The sequence below is a fragment of the Schistocerca americana genome, chromosome 1 (assembly GCF_021461395.2).
Source record: "Schistocerca americana isolate TAMUIC-IGC-003095 chromosome 1, iqSchAmer2.1, whole genome shotgun sequence".
NCBI classification, from domain to species: Eukaryota; Metazoa; Arthropoda; class Insecta; order Orthoptera; family Acrididae; genus Schistocerca; species Schistocerca americana.
The window spans coordinates 248526640-248546994 of record NC_060119.1 but is presented as its reverse complement, the minus strand read 5'-3'; the positions used below and the strand labels follow the sequence as shown (position 1 = coordinate 248546994).

The window sequence follows — 20355 nt, the reverse complement described above, 5'->3', positions numbered from 1 at the left end:
AAAGCGACCATCTCTGGGTTACGTATCCATCACAGTGCTTTGGGCGTAGCTGGGTTTGTACACTGGGTATGGCGGGGAGGCTGACGAACCTTAGTTACCTAGATATATTGGTTTGAAATCAACTAGATGTTGACGGAGGACAAAAAGCCAAGCTTTTGTTCTTACGCACTAAGCGAATTCAAGGTGTCAGTTACAGCTTCTCATTTATGAAAATAGAGCATTGATTTTAACAACTGAATGACTTGTTGCAAGTTTTACATGTGTAGTAGTACAGTTGTACAGTTAACGTAATTTCTCTGAAATTCCAACTATTAATGCGACGGTTATCGTTTTTTCCATTTTGTCACGTGAAAGGGTAACTAACAGTTTGAAACACTCTATTGACCTTTCATTTTACAAATGGCAGGTTTTCAGTGAATTATTTTCTGTAGCAACTTGAGTCAGTTAAGTCGCTGGATCTATAGAAGCAGAAGACTAAATGAACTTTGGCAAGAAGAGCGTTTAGTTTTCTAACGATTCTTCAACAAAACATATGAAATGTTTTATTATATTTTTATAAGAAATTTGATTAGTAGTCAAAATGTACTCGGTCCCGGGTTCGAAGCCCACCACCGCTTAAATTCTGATTAATAATCAGCATTGGCGATCGAAGACTTACGGCATAAGAAGTCACCCATCATTCTGCCTATGGCCATGTCAAAAAGGGCGGAAGAGCGGACAGAGATTCAGGGCACTCTCCAGTCTTTGGGGCGAGAAATTACCCCTAAAGGATGAAGAATCAGCAAGGATCAACGGCATGAGAATGCAGGAGGTGATGGAAACCACTGTATTAAAGACACATAACACGTATCCACAGGACATGTGGCCTGTAGTTGAAAAGTGTCCTGATGATCTCTCCATTAGCAAAAGATTCCGGAACAGACCCCCACTCGGATCTCCGGGAGGGGGCTGCCAAGAGGGAGGTGACCATGAGAAAAAGCTTGAACGTGATAGGCAAATTAGAGAATCTGAAAACGGAAATGCATAGGCTCAGTCTAGATATAGCAGGGATCAGTGAAATGAAATGGAAAGAAGACAATGATCTCTGGTCAGATGAGTATAGGATAATATCAACAGCAGCAGGAATTGGTATAACGGGAGTAGGATTCTTTATGAATAGGAAGGTAGGGCATGGAGGTGCTATTGTGAACAGTTCAGTGATAGGGTGGTGGTTATCAGAATCGACAGGAAACCAAAACCGACAACGATAGTTTAGGAATACACTCCGACGTCTCAAGCTTAAGATGAAGAGATAGAGAAGGTATACGATGATATTGAATGGGTAACACAGTACGTAAAGGGAGATGGAAATCTAATAGTCTTGGGGGACTGGAATGCGGTTGTAGGGGAAGGAGTCGAAGAAAAGGTTACAGAAGAATTTGGGATTGGGACAAGGAATGAGTAAGGAGAAAGACTAATTGAGTTCTGTAATAAATTTCAGCTAGTGATAGCGAATAGTCTCTTCAAGAATCACAAGAGGAAGAGGTATATTTGCAAAAGACGAAGAGGTATATTTGCAAAAGACAAGGTGATTCGGGAAGATTTCAGTTAGATTACGTAATGGCCGGACACAGATTCCGAAAATAGGTACCGCATTGTAAGGTGTACCCAGGAGCAGATATGGACTCAGATCACTATGTAGTAGTGATGGAGAGTAGGCTGAAGTTTAAGAAATTAGTCAGGAAGAAGCAACACGCAAAGAAGTGGGATACGGATGTACTAAGGAATGACGAGATACGCTCGAAGTTCCTTAAGGCTACAGATACAGCAATAAGGCTCAGTAGGCAGTACATTTGAAGAGGAATGGACATTTCTAAAACGGGAAGTCACAGAAGTTGTAAAGAAAGACATAGGTACAATGAAGGTAACTGCGAAGAAACCACGGCTAACAGAAGAAATACTTCAATTGATTGATGAAAGAAGGAAGTATACAAATGTTCAGGGAAATTCAGGAATACACAAATACAAGTCGCTGACGAATGAAGTAAATAGGAAGTGCTGGGAAGCTAAGACGAAATGGCTGCATGAAAAATGTGAAGAAATCGAAAAAGATATCTACATCTACATCTACATTTATACTCCGCAAGCCACCCAATGGTGGCCTTTCCTGTTCCAGTCGCGTATGGTTCGCGGGAAGAACGACTGCCGGAAAGTCTACATGCGCGCTCCAATCCCTCTAATTTTATATTCGTGATCTCTTCTGGATGTATAAGTAGGAAGAAGCAATATATTCGATACCTCATCCAGAAAAGCACCCTCTCGAAACCTGGACAGCAAGCTACACCGCGATGCAGAGCGCTTGCAGAGTCTGGCACTAGAGTTTGCTAAACATCTCCGTAACGCTATCACGCTTACCAAATAACCCTGTGACGAAACCCGCCGCTCTTATTTGGATCTTCTCTATCTCCTCTGTCAACCCGACATGATACGGATCCCACACTGATGAGCAATACTCAAGTATAGGTCGAACGAGTGTTTTGTAAGCTACCTCCTTTGTTGATGGACTACATTTTCTAAGGACTCTCCCAATCAATCTTAACCTGGTACCCGCCTTACCAACAATTAATGTTTTATGATCATTCAACTTCAAATCGTTCCGCACGCATACTCCCACATATTTTACAGAAGTAACTGCTACCAGTGTTTGTTCCGCTATCATATAATCATACAATAAAGGATCCTTCTTTCTATGTATTCGCATTACATTACATTTGTAATGTCTATGTTAAGGGTCAGTTGCCACTCCCTGCACCAAGTGCCTATCCGCTGCACATCTTCCTGCATTTCGCTGCAATTTTCTAATGCTACAACTTCTCTGTATACTACAGCATCATCCGCGAAAAGCCGCATGGAACTTCCGACATTATCTACTAGGTAATTTATTTATATTGAGAAAAGCAGTGGTCCCATAACACTCCCCTGTCGCAAGCCAGAGGTTACTTTAACGTCTGTAGACGTCTCTCCATTGAGAACAACATGCTGTATTCTGTTTGCTAAAGCTGTTCAATCCAGCCACACAGCCGGTCTGATATTCCGTAGGCTCTTACTTTATCAGGCGACAGTGAGGAACAATTGTCAGAAGGTGTGACTCATCTTATAGGAGGGTTAAAATAACCTACGGTGAAATTATAACCAAGGGTGGTAACATTAAGACTCCCACGGAAATTCACTGTTAAATGCAGAGGAGAAACCGGCTAGGTGGAGAGAGTACACCGAAGACCTCTGTGAGAGGATAGATTCGTCTGATGTGGTAGATGAAGAAACAAGAGTCGATTTAAAGGTGACAATGGATCCATTATAAAATCATAATTTAAGAGAGCTTTGGAATATTTAAAATCAAATAAGGCACAAGGGATAGCTAACATTCCATCTGAGCCGGCCGTGGTGGCTGAGCGGTTCTAGGCGCTACAGTCTGGAACCGCGCGACCGCTACGGTCGCAGGTTCGAATCCTGCCTCGGGCATGGACGTATGTGATGTCCTTAGGTTAGTTAGGTTTAAGTAGTTCTAAGTTCTAGGGGACTGATGGCCTCAGGTGTTAAGTCCCATAGTGCTCAGAGCCATTTGAACATTCCATCTGAATTTCTAAGATCATTGGGGCAAGTCGCAACAAAACGACTATTCACATTGGTGTATAGAATGTATGAGTCTGGCAACATACCATCTGATTTTCGGAAAAGAATCATCACACAACATCGAAGCCTGCAAGAACTCACCAAGTGCGAGAATTATCGCACAATCAGCTTAACAGCTCATGCATCCAAGTTGCTTACGAGAGTAATATACAGAAGAATGGATAAGAAAATTGAGGATGTGTTAAAAAAGGCAATTCTGACTTGCGGTTAATAATGGAAGCAAGGCACGTTCATAGGATTTGTCGACCTGGAAAAGCGTTCGACAATGTAAAATGGTGCAAGGTGTTCGAAATTCCGAAAAAAGGAGGGGTACGCTATAGGGAGAGACGAGTCATATACAATATGTACAACAGTCAAGAGGGAATAATAAGAGTGGATGAACAAGAATGAAGTGCTCGTATTAAACAGGATGTAAGACAAGGATGTAGCGTCTCGTCTCTACTGTTCAATCTGTACATCGAGGAAGCAATGATGGATATGTTAGACGAACGTGTATCACTATTCATATTGAAAATAAAGTGGGCGCTTGGACGACTAATAGTACGGCGTGACTCGGATTTTATTCTAGGCTAGCGTTTCCCATTTGTGGTAGTCTCATACTTTTTAGGCCGAAGAAAGAGCTACTTACATAAAAAAGCAACGCTGTAAAGGTGTCAGAAAGTCTAGCACCTGCATGTTAGGCAAACTTTGTTTAGGCAAACATTCAGTAGCGCGTGCCATTGCCCCGCAAGACCCGAAACAGAAGCACTATTTAAGAGTAGAGAAGGGCGATGTTCAATGTCACTATTAACTTTTGTATTTTTACCACATCGAAACTGGCAGGAACAGGGAGTTCACTTGCTTCTAGTTTGGGAAATGGAAAAATTCAATTTGCGAAAGATGTTTTGAAACATTTTAAAATCACATGTTGTTGATGAAAAGTCTTATCCGATATTGGATTCCTGGTGAGAACCAAATAATATCGTCATGTGTGATAGCATGTTTATAGATAATGAGGGTCAACCGACTTGCAGTAGAAGTAATACCCCGAAACTGCACACCATGTGAGGTTTATTTTTATCGCCAAATAAAAAAAAAAAATATTTCGAGGCTTCAAAACTGCAGTTTGCTTCCGGATACCTAGCGGAAATTGCAGAGCTGCGTGGATGAAGTAACAACTCAAGGCATAATTTATGATCAATATTCGACACCTGATTTTTCGTATGCAAGGTATCCATAAAAATTAATTCCAGAAACAGAGATATTTTTAAATGTAAACCAAGTCTGTTTTTCACCGAAACTTCTGAAGGAACGATGTAACTGCGGGAAGACTGCATTTATTAGACGTTCTTAGTGCCACGAATGCATTTACCTCGAATGTTTATATGACAATATCGAAAGAAATTGAGGAGATGTAACAGACTGAGTGAAAGAGACACCTAAAGCGACCAAGACTAAACTTTTAATTCTTCACTATTCCAATCCGATAGAGAAATTTGTTACTATACATTATTGATTTACTCATCTTATTAACCGTACTATTGCTATCATTTTCAAAATACAAATGAAGAAAAGCTTCAGAATGCATCGGGGAACTGAACACAGATCCCCTGTTCCGTCTCGGTCATTACGCCAGTTGCTCTTCCATTGAACAGTGTTTAAACTTGTACATACATAAGCGGTTGCGCAAAAAATTCCTTCCTCGATTTCTAGGAAAACATGCAGTGCCGGCTAGTATATTTTGACGATAAATGCTCATTTTCAACTAGCTATCGATCCCATTATATCTGAGTCTACTACGAATCATTGTATTTAGAGGTGCTTTTCTCCAAAAAGGGAGAGGGGTAAGAGCCAAGATGTGTACACGCCACATGTCAAATGTGCGCCGAATCAGATGGTCGTGTCTGAGACCATCCCCGTGTCAGTAAAAGCGCTATCTGCGCTGGATATTACATCTTAGACACAGCTTTAGTAAAACAACGTTTTATTTGGAACCAGAAAGAAACCATCGTCGTTTTCCGTTGTGTGTGTGTGTGCGCGCATGTGTGTGTGTGTGTGTGTGTGTGTGTGTGTGTGTGTGTGTGCACGCGCATGTGTGTGTGCACGCGCATGTGTGTGTGTGTGTGTGTGTGTGTGTGTGTGTGTGTGTGTGTGTGTGCGCGCACGTGTGTGTGGGTGCGTGTGACAGAGAGAGAGAGAGAGAGAGAGAGAGAGAGAGAGAGAGAGAGGTCTTCAAATTTTCTTTATTTTCTGCAGAAGGTGAGTCCTCGACATTTTAGATGTAATCCATTTCAAAACATCAAATCAGTGTATTTTAGCAGCTCCCTGCAAATTTTGTTATGAGGATGTGTGGCCTTGGCTCTATGACTAAACAATATACACGGGCTGCCTAGGAAAGTACTGTTGCACTTGCTTCAAAGACCAGCGGGGATATCTTCCATCATTGCAGCTTTTCATGAATAAGAGGCTGCCATAGCCCACCTGTTCGAAAAAGCGTTTGAAGAATGGAAACTGTCATTAAGAGTTGTCCAGAGGGTTTAATATTTCGAGTAAATAAACGGATAACTTTGGTTAGATAGGGAAACAATACAGCAAGTGGGTCTACATGTGAATTAGTACTATGTAAGAACTGAGCATCGTAGATGTATTGAGAAGCTGTTGGCAGTTATCTGCAGTGCTGGTAACAGGCAGAAGTAGTAGCAGGCTCACCTCTCCGTTCTCGGGCGGATCGCCGTTGCCAAAAGTCGAGGTGACCACCAGCAGCAGCGCCTCGTGCTCGATGCTGCTCATGTCGTAGTCGGCCATGCAGTAAACCTGGAACACACGGAACCACCACAGTGAGATCGGCAGTCGTCAACCGAGACACACAATTACAATATTTGATGAGAAGCAAGCTGACACCTATTAGTGGACATTATAAGAGATGTATCCATTCTTCGCCTTTATGAGGGATTGAGCTCTGCTGGGTAGAATTTTAATGAGATGAGGTGTTTGAACTTTTTGGCAGCCCATTCTTCTTCGGAAGTCAAAACCAGAGAAGTTATTAATGTTGGAATGCGGGATCTAGAGTGAAGTCGACGTTCTCAGTCTGTAATGCTATTGTAAATATAATACTGGCAGTAATCTGTGTATTTTAAAATTTTTTTGTTCCATAATAATTTTGAAAAATTAAGCAAATACTATAACGAGAGTAAGCTTTTGTTAAGTGTAGTTTATCTGTTTAAAATAACCCCTTTGACGTAAGTGGAATAAATGTATTAAAACATATTATGAATAATTATGTAATATTTCAAGTGCAACTGTAATTAATTATGTCAGTTTTGTATGAATATGCTGTCATGCAATTGTAGATGGTTCATACTTAATTTTTTTTGTAAGCAGAAGTGTAAATTGAGAAGGTGTAGGGATCATAGGTAGAACGGAACTCCGGTCTGTGGTGGAATGGAAAAGGTGGTGGGGCGCGTGAGTGAGAACCAGTGAGAGCAAGTGGCATATGTAGTCGGTAGCTGCACTGCAAGTGGTGAACACGCATTACACTGGTCAAGCACTAGAGGCCCCGAATTTACCTGGAAGACTGGGTTTTGGCCTCGGACCTGTTCTACATGATTGGCGCAATACGGCAATAAATTAATAGCTCAGAAATTTGCAATTCTATCGTCGCCATCAAGAGGAAGACAGAGCTATGTACATCAAGAGCCGCACCCGCGCAATGTTACTACGCAGCACCGCCTCACGCCACCTTCGACATCAGTAACAGGCAAAGTACTTTATTTAGAAGTGTATCACAGTATGAACCATCCATCTTCAATCAGTGGAATATAAGTGTTAAATGTACCTTTGTGTTTAACCGTGATTTTCCTATGTCACTTACCTCAGTAGGGTTCTTACCTAAACGAATTTATTCCGAGTATCCTGATGTTTATTGAAGCTTGAATAATAGTAAATTACTGGCAATAGTACTATTTGGTAGTAAATTTTGAAAATCATTATTAAATACTAAAGTTTGCACGTATCAGTTTAAGGGCCACCGCTTTGCGTGACCATGAGCACAAGTTTTCAATAGTATTTCTGAAAGTAAAGTAACATAATTGTTTAACTGCAAAAATATTAACAGTAATTGTTCGTGTTGCTTCTCCATGTCAAAGAAAGCCAGACAAATATTGGTGTTAGTAAAACGTTAACAAATAACAGTCCTAAAGAAATGAAATTTAGTCGTGTTAAATAATAGTTTTGGTCACATAAATGAAAGCTATAAGTTTAATATTTTTTCGTATCCTTGGTGAAACATGTGTGTGTCTTCTTTAAATAATTATTGAAGTATAGTGATAAATTCCGTAAGTAACAGAAAGTGGGATTAATAGTACTTACTGCCAAGTGACCATAGTAAGTGAAAGTAGTTATTTATTCATTGTCGAAAATTGATTTCATCTTTTTGTGTAGACACTGTGCCCTATTTGGGCTGGCGGCCGTTTTATTAAGCGAAACAGTTTAGTGTTATAACAGGCTTTGTCTGATAAAAGGTTTCCAAAAGTAATTATTCTCACTGCTTTTCCCCCAAACTGTATGATTCGGAGAAAAGTAGTTCGATTCTTTACCATTGGGTTAAAAACGGTTAAAATCTCTCTCCGAGAGTCGATGGTTTGGAGTGTCAGTGCTGTGTGATTTTGTGGTGGTGTCCCTGCCGCTACTTACTGCACAGTTCTGACATTCCGAATCGCGGATCTTCCGTCTTTACAGTGGTAGAACTTAAACGTTCTGGTATCGTATTGACGAGAACGCGAAAGTACCGTTGCAAGTCCAGAGATGTTCCTTCGGGTTCAGGTCGGAACTCTGAGCTAGCCAGTTCCTTTCTGGAAAATTATTGTCCACAAACGATTCCTTCACAAATGCTGCTTTACGACAGTATGACAGGATGCGTTTTCTTGCTGATGCATACAATGATCGTGACACCCCCACTCCATCCCCCACCAACACTCCCACCCCCCACCACCAGATCCACATAGGCATGCGTATTAAGGCGGCACTTCCAAGACGGGGAGGTCCGCCAGCCCTCGTTCGAATCCGCCCGGCGGATTAAAGACGGAGGTCAGCGTGCCAGCCAGCCTGGATGTGGTTTTTACGCGGTTATCCACATGTGACTAGATGAATACTGGACTGGTTCCCCAGTCCCGCCTTATTTATACATTTCGTAAACATTTAGAATACTTTGAAACTTCGGGACACTTAAGACATGAATAACACCAAACGCAGACAGTTGTGATACACACTGTAAGCGTATTGTCATATCGCTAGCTTAGTTGTGGAGTATCTTTGCGGGCAGCCGCGTCTGTCGAGTCGAGCACCGGACACGGAACTGTTACGTTGTGTAGTGTGTAGCTCTGCATGTGAGAGGCATTGTTAGTATGGAAGTTGAAGTGTTGCTGCAAGTGCTATTACAGTGAAGTGATAAAATAGGTAAATGATTCGGAGGAAAATGCGTCAAGAAGTAATTTAAAAATGAGCAGTGCTGCTATAACGTATTTGTGTATCCTCTCGTTTCGTGTCGTACCGTGCTGTATCAATCATCCGTGCCGTGTTCGGTCTCTCAGAATGAGCTACTGTGAATCAGTAATACTATTTACCACGCAAGAGAGCATCTGAGTGCCAGTGTCTTGTAGCGAGCGTGAGAACGTGCGCTCGATCATCGCGTTTCCGCAATATCAACAATCAGCCGCGCCGCGACGGTTACGCGCACGCTCGTAGAAGTGAGAATTGAGAACTGAAAAATTAACTTTACGAACAGTGTTATATCATTACTAGTGTCAAGGAGGACTATTACCAGGTATCTGTATGTGTGACGAGCGTAAGAACTTTCGATCGATCATTCGGCTTCAACATCATCAACAATCACCCGCATCGTGTCGGTTACGCGTACGCTCGTCTGAGTGATATTGTGGACAGATAATCATGAAGATTGTTAATTGGCATTAACATTTACGACTTAGAATGTAAACAGTGCAACCTGCGTTTTTATTTTATCGTCTCGGAATATAGTTGTTCATACCAAACCTAAGACAGTGTTGTTTTTTGACGTTGAGTGGCTCCCCTAACTCGCTTGCATATTTCTGTAGATAATTCCAGGCAAGCCAACAGCAGTGTGGAGCAGAACAATACGACCGCTGCGGGATTACCAGGTACGTGGTGTGGACAGGGTGCACTGTCAAGCAACGGTCCGAAACGGCAAACAGTTTAAAGGTACCACCCCACCCAATTGTACCCCCGGGCGTGTTACAACACGTTCCGTTCTGGGGGCGGGGTAACGGGATAGCGCCCATAAGGGAATCCGGCCATCCATTAAACATGCCAATTCATTTTCTAACCGTGTCGATCCTGCACAGATGTGAGGAAGAACTGTTCTTCTACTGTACGCAGTACACAGTGAAGTAAAATGTATTCATATCCTTCCGCGTTTGGTGTTTTCGCAAGGGAACCACACACAAACCAAGAAAAACATCCCCTTAGAGTAAAGCCACTTTCTCCGTAGTTGACTGTTGGCATTACACATGATGGCAAATTAGGTTATCCAGGCATCCGCCGTTCCCAAACCCTTCCATCGGATTGCAACAGGGTAGAGCGTGATTCATCACTCAAGTCATCCACTGCACATGGCGTCGCTCTTTGCTTCAGCTCAAGCGTCGCTTAGCTATGAGCACAGAGATGTGTGCCTTATGAAGACCTGCTCGGTCATTGTAACTCATTCTTTGTGACTGCCTAAGCACAGTTATTGTGCTAGTTGGACTTCTACTAGTACTTTGGAACTCAGGGGTGATCCTTCCACTGATTTCATGTAATTTTTTCATTCATGCTCTACAATTTCCGAAAGTCCCAGTCCGTCAGTACATTAGGTGCCTGCTCTTGGTTTTGCTATCGTTGTTCCTTTTCGTTTCCACTTCACATCACCAGCAGTCGACTTGAGCAGCTTTATAACCTGGATTTGTTGCTCAGGTGACGTTCGAAGTCACTGAACTCTTCTCATCAGTCCTTTTTGCTGTAACTGTTCTCTAGTAACAATACAGTAACTCCCATCTGCTCTTGTTATGGCGACTCCGCCTTTCGTGACATCTAGTGGTCAACTCTACTGTAGGAGAAGGCGCATTCTTCTGATCATGTAGCATACACGTTATAGTAAAGTTTGTGGCGCGTTTCAAATGGTTCAAATGGCTCCAAGCACCATGGGACTTAACAAAATGGTTCAAATGGCTCTGAGCACTATGGGACTTAACTTCTGTGGTCATCAGTCCGCTAGAACTTAGAACTACTTAAACCTAAGTAACCTAAAGCCGTCGGTACACGGACCGTGCATCCGAACGTTGAGCGTTGAGCGTGCCGAGTTTCTGACGTCATAGCGTGGAATAGCACGTTCGGGAATCTTTCCGAACGTGCAGAGCAATATCTGGCGTGTCAGATATTCTGCGCGTGCGTCTGACCGTTGACCAATGAGATGGCACAGCGCCACCTACGTCACACGCACGCCGTCTCCCTTCACTACAGAGTTGTGAGGCGCCATATTGGCGTTCATTTCGAACCTATATGTATATATGCCGTTTCTGAGCACCAGCAAATTGAGAATCACTGGAAAACCCGTTGTTAGTTGTGTGATCCGTTCCAATAAAATTATGAGGAACATCGTATTCGTGGCAAAAGAATTATTGTAACCTGCGTACTATGAGAGTAGGCTATTTGAAGGCAGCGGCACACTGAAGATCCACCAAAAACGCACTTTTCTTGGTAGAATTTGTTATAGTTAAATTTCAATTAGTAACATAATTATATACGATTAACGGTTTTAGCAAGCGGTAACACAATATGATTAAGTATACCAAGGGTGTTAGAGGTTTAGCGTAGTGGTTAGTTTCTCTGTCTAGGAAGATATTTTTGTTGGGGTGGTGGTTCGCGTCTTAACACTTCAAAAAAAATTTTTCCTAACATTCGCGTTTTTTAGGTTCTGATACTTTATTATTAGTTTAATATAAGTATACGCTATAATATTTGATGTTATGTAAATATAAGTTCACCTTTTTTGGAGGGTGACTTTGTTCGATTGGCTTAATCTACAGGACAGCTTGCGCTACTTGTATAAAGTTATTTTGCTCCTTTTTCTTTTACGCTTCGTAATTCACATGTTGCAAGGATTCTGCTACTGGGTAGGTACAGTGATCAAGTAAACCTGACCCTGGGGTTTTACTAAAATGTGGGAATGATGAAATAATGTTTATCGTATGCAGAGAAGTATTCCAACTTGTACCTCGCTGTTTGTAATGGAACTGTTATAAGCCTGTGTCCTTTTTGATTGGACATGGTACTTTCCTTTTCGTGGACGATTGAGGAAATGTGCGTTTTAATAGAGCTAACGTGGGAATTTTACGCACGCCCGTTGAGTAAATAGTGTGATTTACGAACTACTAGAAACATCCCTCAACTGCCGCTGGAGTGCGTTGCGATCGCTTATACCACGTTGGGGCCCACGTACCGTATGCACAAGTCGCATCGTTCCTGAGCGTTCAGCAGCACGTTGAACTTCGCACGCTCAACGTTAACGTTCGACAGCACGGTCCGTGTGTCGACGGCTTAAGGACAGCACACACATCCATGCCCGAAGCAGGATTCGAACCTGCGCCCGTAGCGGTCGCGCGGTTCCAGACTGCAGCGCCTAGAACCGCTCGGCCACACCGGCCGGCGGGACTTTACATCTGAAGTCATCAGTCCCATACAACTTAGTAGAACTACTTAAACCTAACTAACCTAAGTACATCACACACATCCATGCCCGAGGCAGGATTCGAACCTGCGGCAGTAGCAGCAGCGCAGTTCCGAACTAAAGCGCCTAGAACCGCTCGGCCACAGCTGCCGGCTGTGTCCTGTTTATCGCTGCACAGTTGAGGTTTCACTCCATTAAGCAGGCGGTGGCGAAGCTGTAGAGAGTTTTCTGGCTCGTGGTGGCAAGTGATTAGCTTTACTGCGACCTATCTATGTGGTCAAAAGTATCCGGACACCCCCAAAAACATACATTTTTCAGTTAGGTGCTTTGTGCTGTCTCCTACTGCCAGGTAATCCGTACAGCTACCTCAGTAGTCATTAGACATCGTCGGAGAGTAGAATGGGGCGCTCTGCGGAACTCGCGCACTTCAAACGTGGTCATGTGATTGGGTGTTACTTGTGTCATACTTCTGTACGTGAGATTTCCACGCTCATAAATATCCCTAGGTACACTTTTTCCGATGTGATAGTGAAGTGGAAAAGCGAAGGAACACGTACAGCACAAAAGCGTACAGGCCGACGTCGTTTGTTGACTGACAGAGACCACCGACAGTTGAAGAAGGTCGTAATGTGTAACAGGCAGACATCTATCGAGGCCATCACACAGGAAATCCAAACTGCATCATGATAGGCCGGAGGTGAGGAAACTTGGATTTCATGATCGAGCGGCTGCTCATAAGCCACACATCACGCCGGTGTAAGGAGCGTAAACAATGGACGATTGAATAATGGAAAAATGTTATGTAGAGTGACGAATCACGGTACACAATGTGGCGATCCGATGACAGGGTGTGTGTGTGGCGAATGCCTGGTGAACGTCATCTGCCAGCGTGTGTAGTGCCAACAGTAAAATTCGGAGGCGGTGGTGTTATGGTGTAGTTGTGGTTTTCATGGAGGGAGCTTGCACCCATTGTTGTTTTGTGTGGCACTATCACAGCACAGGTCTACATTGATGTTTTAAGCACCTTCTTGCTTCCCACTGTTGAAGAGCAATTCGGGGATGGCCATTGCATCTTTCAACACGATCGAGAACCTGTTCATGAAGCACGGCCATTAATATCCCTGTAATGGACTGGTCTGCACAGAGTCCTGACCGGAATCCTATAGAACACCTTTAGGATGTTGTTTAACGCCGAATTCGTGCCAGGCCTCACCGACAGACATCGATACATCTCCTCAGCGCAGCACTCCGCGAAGAATGGGCTGCCATTCCCCAAAAAACCTTCCAGCACCTGATTGAACGTACGCTTGCGAGAGTGGAAGCTGTCGTCAAGGTTAAAGGTCGGCCAACACATTATCGAATTCCAGCATTACCTATGGAGGGCGCCACGCACTTGTAAGTCATTTTCAGCCAGGTGGGTGGATACTTTTGATCACATAGTGTAGCTACAATATATATTGTAACAGTCCGCGCCAAGCGAAAGCGATCTCTCTCATAATACAGGTTGTTTCCCTCGGCATTTAACTCTAGCGGGAGGGGCCATCAAATGAAAACTTAACACCCGCCACAATGGAGCCATGGAATGATTCCATTCAAAAGTAATCACCACACGCTTTAAGACATTTATACCACTGGGAGATGTGAGATCAATTCGTAGAAATCGGTCGGCCGCTGACGCATCACAACCGCACTCACTCTTGGACTTCTTCGTCCGATTGAAACCGGTCCACGCATGTCTTTCTTCAGGTCGCCAGAGATGTAAAAATCGAACAGTGAAACATCCTGGTCGTACAAGGGATGTTGTTGTGTTTCCCAACCAAATCGCTGAAGCGTAGCCTTCGTCCCATTGTGGTTGCATGCCCGAGGAACTTGTTCCCGTGTGATCGCCGCAGTCCGTGTAGCAAGCGGGCGAAGAATGCAGGCCACTTCTGCTAAGCAGCTGTCTGAAGTGTAGCAGAGTCTTAGGGGCTAGCCGTATGATGATGTGACAGCTGGACGAACACACTAGAACAGCCCAAGAACCAAGATCATAACAACTGCGTGCGCCTGTGATGCAATACTATGCCGTTGTCCTACCACAGTATCGAAACGTAATAACATTGGGGCCAAATATCGTGCAGCCTGTGTGTTGTGGCGGGTGTTCAGTTTTCATTTGACTCCCCTTTACAGATAGCAACGGCACGCCTTTTAACTCGGTGAAAACTCCAATTGCTGCAAGAAATCGGTGTCCCATGTATCGGCCATACACTATGGGGCCGCTAAGTGCTATGAGATCGTGCTTCTTTTTCACCCTTTGACTCCCTGTACGTCTGACGACGCCCGAGACACGTGACACGCAAATTTCCGAGGATCGTCTCCCAAGTGATGCACGCAGTTTTTAATTTATTTCCCCTTTTACGTTGTTCTCATCTTACAGTCCTTCAATATAGGCTTCCTGTTTCTCGATGACCCGCGTCCCAACATTGGTGAAGTTCAGCTGACGTATGTCTCGGATAGCGGCTGCAGAAAGTTCCTCCAGAAATGAGTAAGGGCATGTCGCGTACATTGTGTTCACTTTCGGAAGAAGTCATTATCTGGTGGACTCAGGGAGTACTGTAGGTTGCACCAGGTAACACTTCCCACAAGCATTTCGCGCAACTTTTCAGTTGAGCGGATGAGGTCGACTTTTGTGCATCGTTCAGAGCAGTTGTTGAATAAATTCAGGATAATACAGTCCTGTGACACTTTGTCTACATGAAACTCTGTCTGTAATGACGCTTACATGGTATTCATAAGGAAACATCTTTCTTTGTCTGATGTTCGGTTGATACTGACCAAATTTTTTTGGTTGGGACATCTGACCAACGTTTCATCAGCAGTTTCATCAGCAGCGATGATTTCATGCAAGGAAGCCTTGATCTTAAACGTCAAATCTTTGTTCTAGGAAGAGTGTAATGTCGTGGCGTGTTTAGAACTCAAGGAGTGAGGGATACATTGAGTAGAAATTTTTCTCTTACAAGAATAGATAATATTATCTTTGAATATCTGTATTTTGAGACATTTCCTTGCAAGTTGCTCGACCATCTTCTTTAACAGCATCTTCCACAAATTTCACACTCCGTTCCTGTGTTGATCTTAACGACTTTGCTTGTCTGCGGTCGTTGTTTATGCTCTCACGACTTTCTCGAGAGCGATTAGGCCAAAGAGCAACTCTACTGTGGTCCACTATTAAATCACCATAAACTTTATTTAAACCACTGAGGATTTTGGTCCGATATTTGTCGCTTAATTTTTCATTCTTCAAATACTATCTTTGATCCTTAAAACACACAGTACCTGAGATCAGTGCAGACGCCAATTCCAGCTACCGTTTTTATTAAACAAAAGATGATATCGATGAAAACAAAATCACTGGCTCCTTCCGCACGTTTTCCTCTACAGCTGTCACAATAGAAAATACAGACGTGTCCTTCAGTCCTCGCTGTTGCCAATCAGTGCATTATTTGTGAAATGATCCTCGTGTCCCTTCAGCCGTGGCTGCAGGAATGTTCTCTCTCCAGCACAGTAATTCATTCATTTACTCTGGATCTACTTCCTCCTCAGTTCACAACAGGCTATGAAAACACTAAGCTATGTTCGTTAGCAACATCTACGACAAAAAATGTAGAACGGAGCTCCGGCTTACAGTAAAGGGTGTAAGGTGGCTATAATTTCGCATCTTACAAGAACCTATCCACATACTTCGCCGTGACCTACAAACACAATTAGGTATCATGTGATAGGTTTTACATCGTATATATGAACATATAAAGGAGACTGACATTGTCACGAACGCCTTGTAAATAATTGTTACGCTTATTGCATGAAACATGACGGAGTGTCTTTATTATCATACTAGCAGAGGTTGGAACGACAGTGGAAATGAAACGGCAGGCGGTTCTCAGGCCCTGGTTGGAAGGCTCACGCAGGTGTGTTGGACCTGCTTAAACACAGGAAGTAGCAAGGCGGACGTTGGGACACCTGAGCGCTGGTGTACAATAGAGTCGCGACTAGTCGGTGATGTAGCCCGGCGGGAAGAATTATACTTCGGAAACTACGAAAATCTTGAACGCAGCTGAGAGGAACGAGGAAGTGTCACCTCGGGAACCATGCAGGCTGGGTTATCTCCAAGGATTTTTACTCAGAAGCGTACCATTGTACGAGTATAGGTTTTTCCTCGCGAACTTCCCGCGCTGGACGACAAAAGACTAAAATATGGTCGGCGCTCGGAAGAGTCTGTAGAGAGGGAGAATATTCCGTGGTTTCGGGAATATGATTCGTTTTCGGAATCACGAGGGTGGGGAGCCGAGCCTTGCTGGGAAGCCAGCGGTGGAGAGACGTGGTCTTCCGTTGTGAGCGCCCGTGTGTGACGGTCGCTCGATATCAGTTTTTGTTGGTACAGGCGGACTTGCTGTCTTTGCTCTCAGTAGAGTTTATAATTAGAACAGTTAGGAACTGTACTGTTAAGAACCTATACGATTCTGGACTTTACCTCCGGGTTGGAAGTCATCTTTGAGTACGCAGCGTCCAGTAATTGAGAACACTTCCCCTGCCTATAATTACGTTGAGGCGTTATCTGAACTCCGTCTTTGTGGTCGGAAGTTCGCGTTTCTCGTCTGTAGAACACAGAGAGGAAAAGACAGTATTAGAGTATATTAGTCAGAGGACCGCCTTCTGCCGTCCTAGTGTTTGAAAGAGTTTATTTGTGGCTGGAGTTCTTCCATCGTCGCAGACGAGTACGAGAACCATCACTTCGACGCACCGGACGCAGTACATACGGTGATATCGAAAATTGCTTCGGCTTATTAGGGCTATAAAAGCTAAACAGCTGTGATCACGTTAGGTTATTTCCACTGACGTTCCATGTCACCGTAGATCATCTTTGAAAGCAGTGTCTTCTAGTGTTTGGTACGTTGATGATGTCAGTCATTCCGCGTTATTGGTATTAAACCGCGCAGTAATAATAAGGGGCAGAGCTGGGCAACTGATCAGTAATTTCACTTAGGAAATGTAAACTTTGTAATATAAAGTTTTTTTTAATCTACAAAAAAATATATAAGCAGGAACAACGTTCATCATTTAGTAGGATTAGTTGCCTTCACCATTCATTTATGTTTAGATTGTAATTTATAGAATTAAGAGATCCTAAGATCTGCTTCAGTGGGTAGTCAGACAGGGCCAAATCTTCATTTTAGCGTTTATTATTTTCCGTTGCGCACATTCATTCTTACACCCGCCTGCAGTAGCATCTTGGAAGGGTACTAAACTTTCTGGCAAATTACGGGGCAAGTGTACATGCGTTATTATTACAAGTTCCTCTATTCTGAATATTTAGTTGATGATGGAGACTAGAGTGTAAATAAAGTTTTGTGTAAATGCACTTGCAAGACAGACAAGATGTCAAATATTAATTACTCTATAACTATCGATGATAAGGTAGTTAGAACGGAAGTGATTATCAGCATTATTAAATTGCCTACAAAATGCAGTAGTTCAAGCGAATAGGTAAATAAATTAAAAATTCATTTGGGCTGACACTGTATTCCTGATTCTTCCATCTAGCGTACAATAATAAGAAGTGATGTACAATACGTAATATACCCGAATGAGATTTGGAGCATCCACGTTAACAGCGTACAGTACACAGAAGTCGCGGCCCTTGTGGGAATAGTACTGCAAATTATTTCGGAGGCTGGAAAGGAAACGTCGCAAGTTCTGCACCTCGGCCAGTTCCACTGTCTCCAGCGTTTACCCCTTAGATAGGAAAGATACATCACTTTCGACGGGTGGAATCGCATCACGGCTTTACTACAGCTTTCGTTTCGACGTCACAATATTGCTACCATTCCTCAACAAGTTTGGTGCGTCGATTGTAGTTGTTACTTCTTTCTTTTTACACTTCCATCGCGCGAGTAGAAAACTCACGTCGTAGGTGGTTCGTTTCCGTTTCGTGTCTGATGTTGGTAAATTGTAACTTCTTTTCATCTGTATGGTGCTCGCTGATACTGACCATCCTGCAAGATCAACAGCCTCTGCCAGGTCGTATTTCTAAATCGGATGTTTGCTCCGAAATGCGAGAATACTGTTTGTGCCCCAGGCGGCATTAATTCTGATTTGTCATGTTACATTCGTGTATCCACAAACATTTGGTGCAAACGGCCTTTAATAAGTACTCGGCAGTGAACGGGAATGCTGATTTCGCAGGGTTCCCCAATTTTAACGAATGCTAGATGTTTTAATTTATTACGCGTTTCATGCTTTCTGAACAAAACTTGAAAATAAAAAAAAATGAAAAAAATGTTCAAATCTTTTGTGAAATTATCTGTCTAAAAGTAATAAGTAAAACAGATCAGAGAAACATCCGACGTGCCTCTGAATGGTGCTCTAAGTCATGTACAGCATATGAACGAGGTGCCAAGTGAGAATTTCAAAATCTTTCTGTAACTTAGAATCTTAGAATTTTAAAGAGTACTAGAGGATATTTGCTGTGTGATTTCGAGCATCACTCAGAGGCATGTCAAATGTTTCACTGAACTGTTTTATTTCTCACTTTCAGATAAAACCGGTCTGAAATGATCTAAATCTGTTCGTTTAGCAGCCTAATGTAGCGAGGGTGGTCTGTTCTGAAGTGTTAGATGGGATTTGGTTCAAATGGCTCTGAGCACTATGGGACTTAACATCTATGGTCATCAGTCCCCTAGAACTTAGAACTACTTAAACCTAACTAACCTAAGGACATCACACACATCAATGCCCGAGGCAGGATTCGAACCTGCGACTGTAGCGGTCACGCGGTTCCAGACTGAAGCGCCTACAACCGCACGGCAGATGGGATTTTATTTATGCTGAAACTTTCACCTCATTACTGACTGTATTGTTCTTTTTTATCATTTATGGATGGATGATAAGTTTCATCAAAAAAAAAAAAGTTTTTCAGCGGTGAATTGCCGGATAGTGGTGTAAATTTTGCTTAACACGGCCTATTAGATTTTAGCGGCTACCTTTGTCGAGCAAAACTGAAACGGTTCAATAAAAAATTGAAAACAATAACGGTCAAACGTTTTGTGAAATAATTTATCTGAAAGTAAGAAATAAAACAGTTTCGAGAAAAATTTGTCATGTCTTTGAATAATGCTCGAAGTCATACACCATACATCCTCTAGTACTCTTTAAAATTCTATGATGTTGAAATATACGGTTGACACCTCATTTGCTGTACGTGACTTCGAGCACCGTTCAGAGGCGTGCCAAATGTTTCTCTGATCTGTTTTATTTCATTCATTGAGACAAATAATTTCACAAAACATTTGAATCTTTTTTCAACTTTTTATTTTCAAATTTTTTTCATCAAGCATGAAATATAATATATTTAAATATTGGTCGGTATTTGATTATTATTATTAAGAGTGTATAGACCAAGAGAAAGCAAGGAAGTCTGAGTTTATGCAGTAATTTGATATTTATTTTATTTTTTCAGTTTGAGAGAAAGAATTCCACGATTTCTACGCCACTGTAACTTTTTATGTCCAAAATAGCACATAGCATCAACTATTCGTGCGATAGTTCAGTTTTCTCTGAAATCACTAATTGAATTTTTCGTAGTTACGCTTATTACTTTTAAACAACTCTCTCGTGCTACGCTGGACTCCACGCTTGTCTATTTGATACCTTATTTGCCCATTTCCTATTCTTAGTTTGATTATGAAATAATTTGATACCTCATTTGCCCATTTCCTATTCTTCGTTTGCTTGTGAAAATTCGGGCAAAAATTTTCCCTCAAATCAATAACTAAATTTTTCTTAATTGCCCAAATCACTTTCAATCAAATAAACCTTTTTTTTGGAAAATTAAACCTTCCGTTGTTGAATTTAACACCCCATTTGTCAATTACCGTATATTCGTTTGGCTTTGAAAATTCTGACCAAAATGTCTAATTTGTAGGAGTCTT

At 42.5% G+C, this 20355-nt stretch overlaps 1 protein-coding gene across 1 annotated transcript in view; it reads right to left on the bottom strand.

Annotated features, from left to right (window-relative positions):
- Positions 1-20355, bottom strand: part of LOC124555160 (nitric oxide synthase, salivary gland) — a 693873-nt gene that overhangs the window by 99795 nt on the left and 573723 nt on the right. The window contains exon 12 of the mRNA XM_047129021.1: positions 6361-6465. Within this exon, the coding sequence (XP_046984977.1) occupies positions 6361-6465 (105 nt within the window). The remainder of the gene's footprint in view (positions 1-6360; positions 6466-20355) is intronic.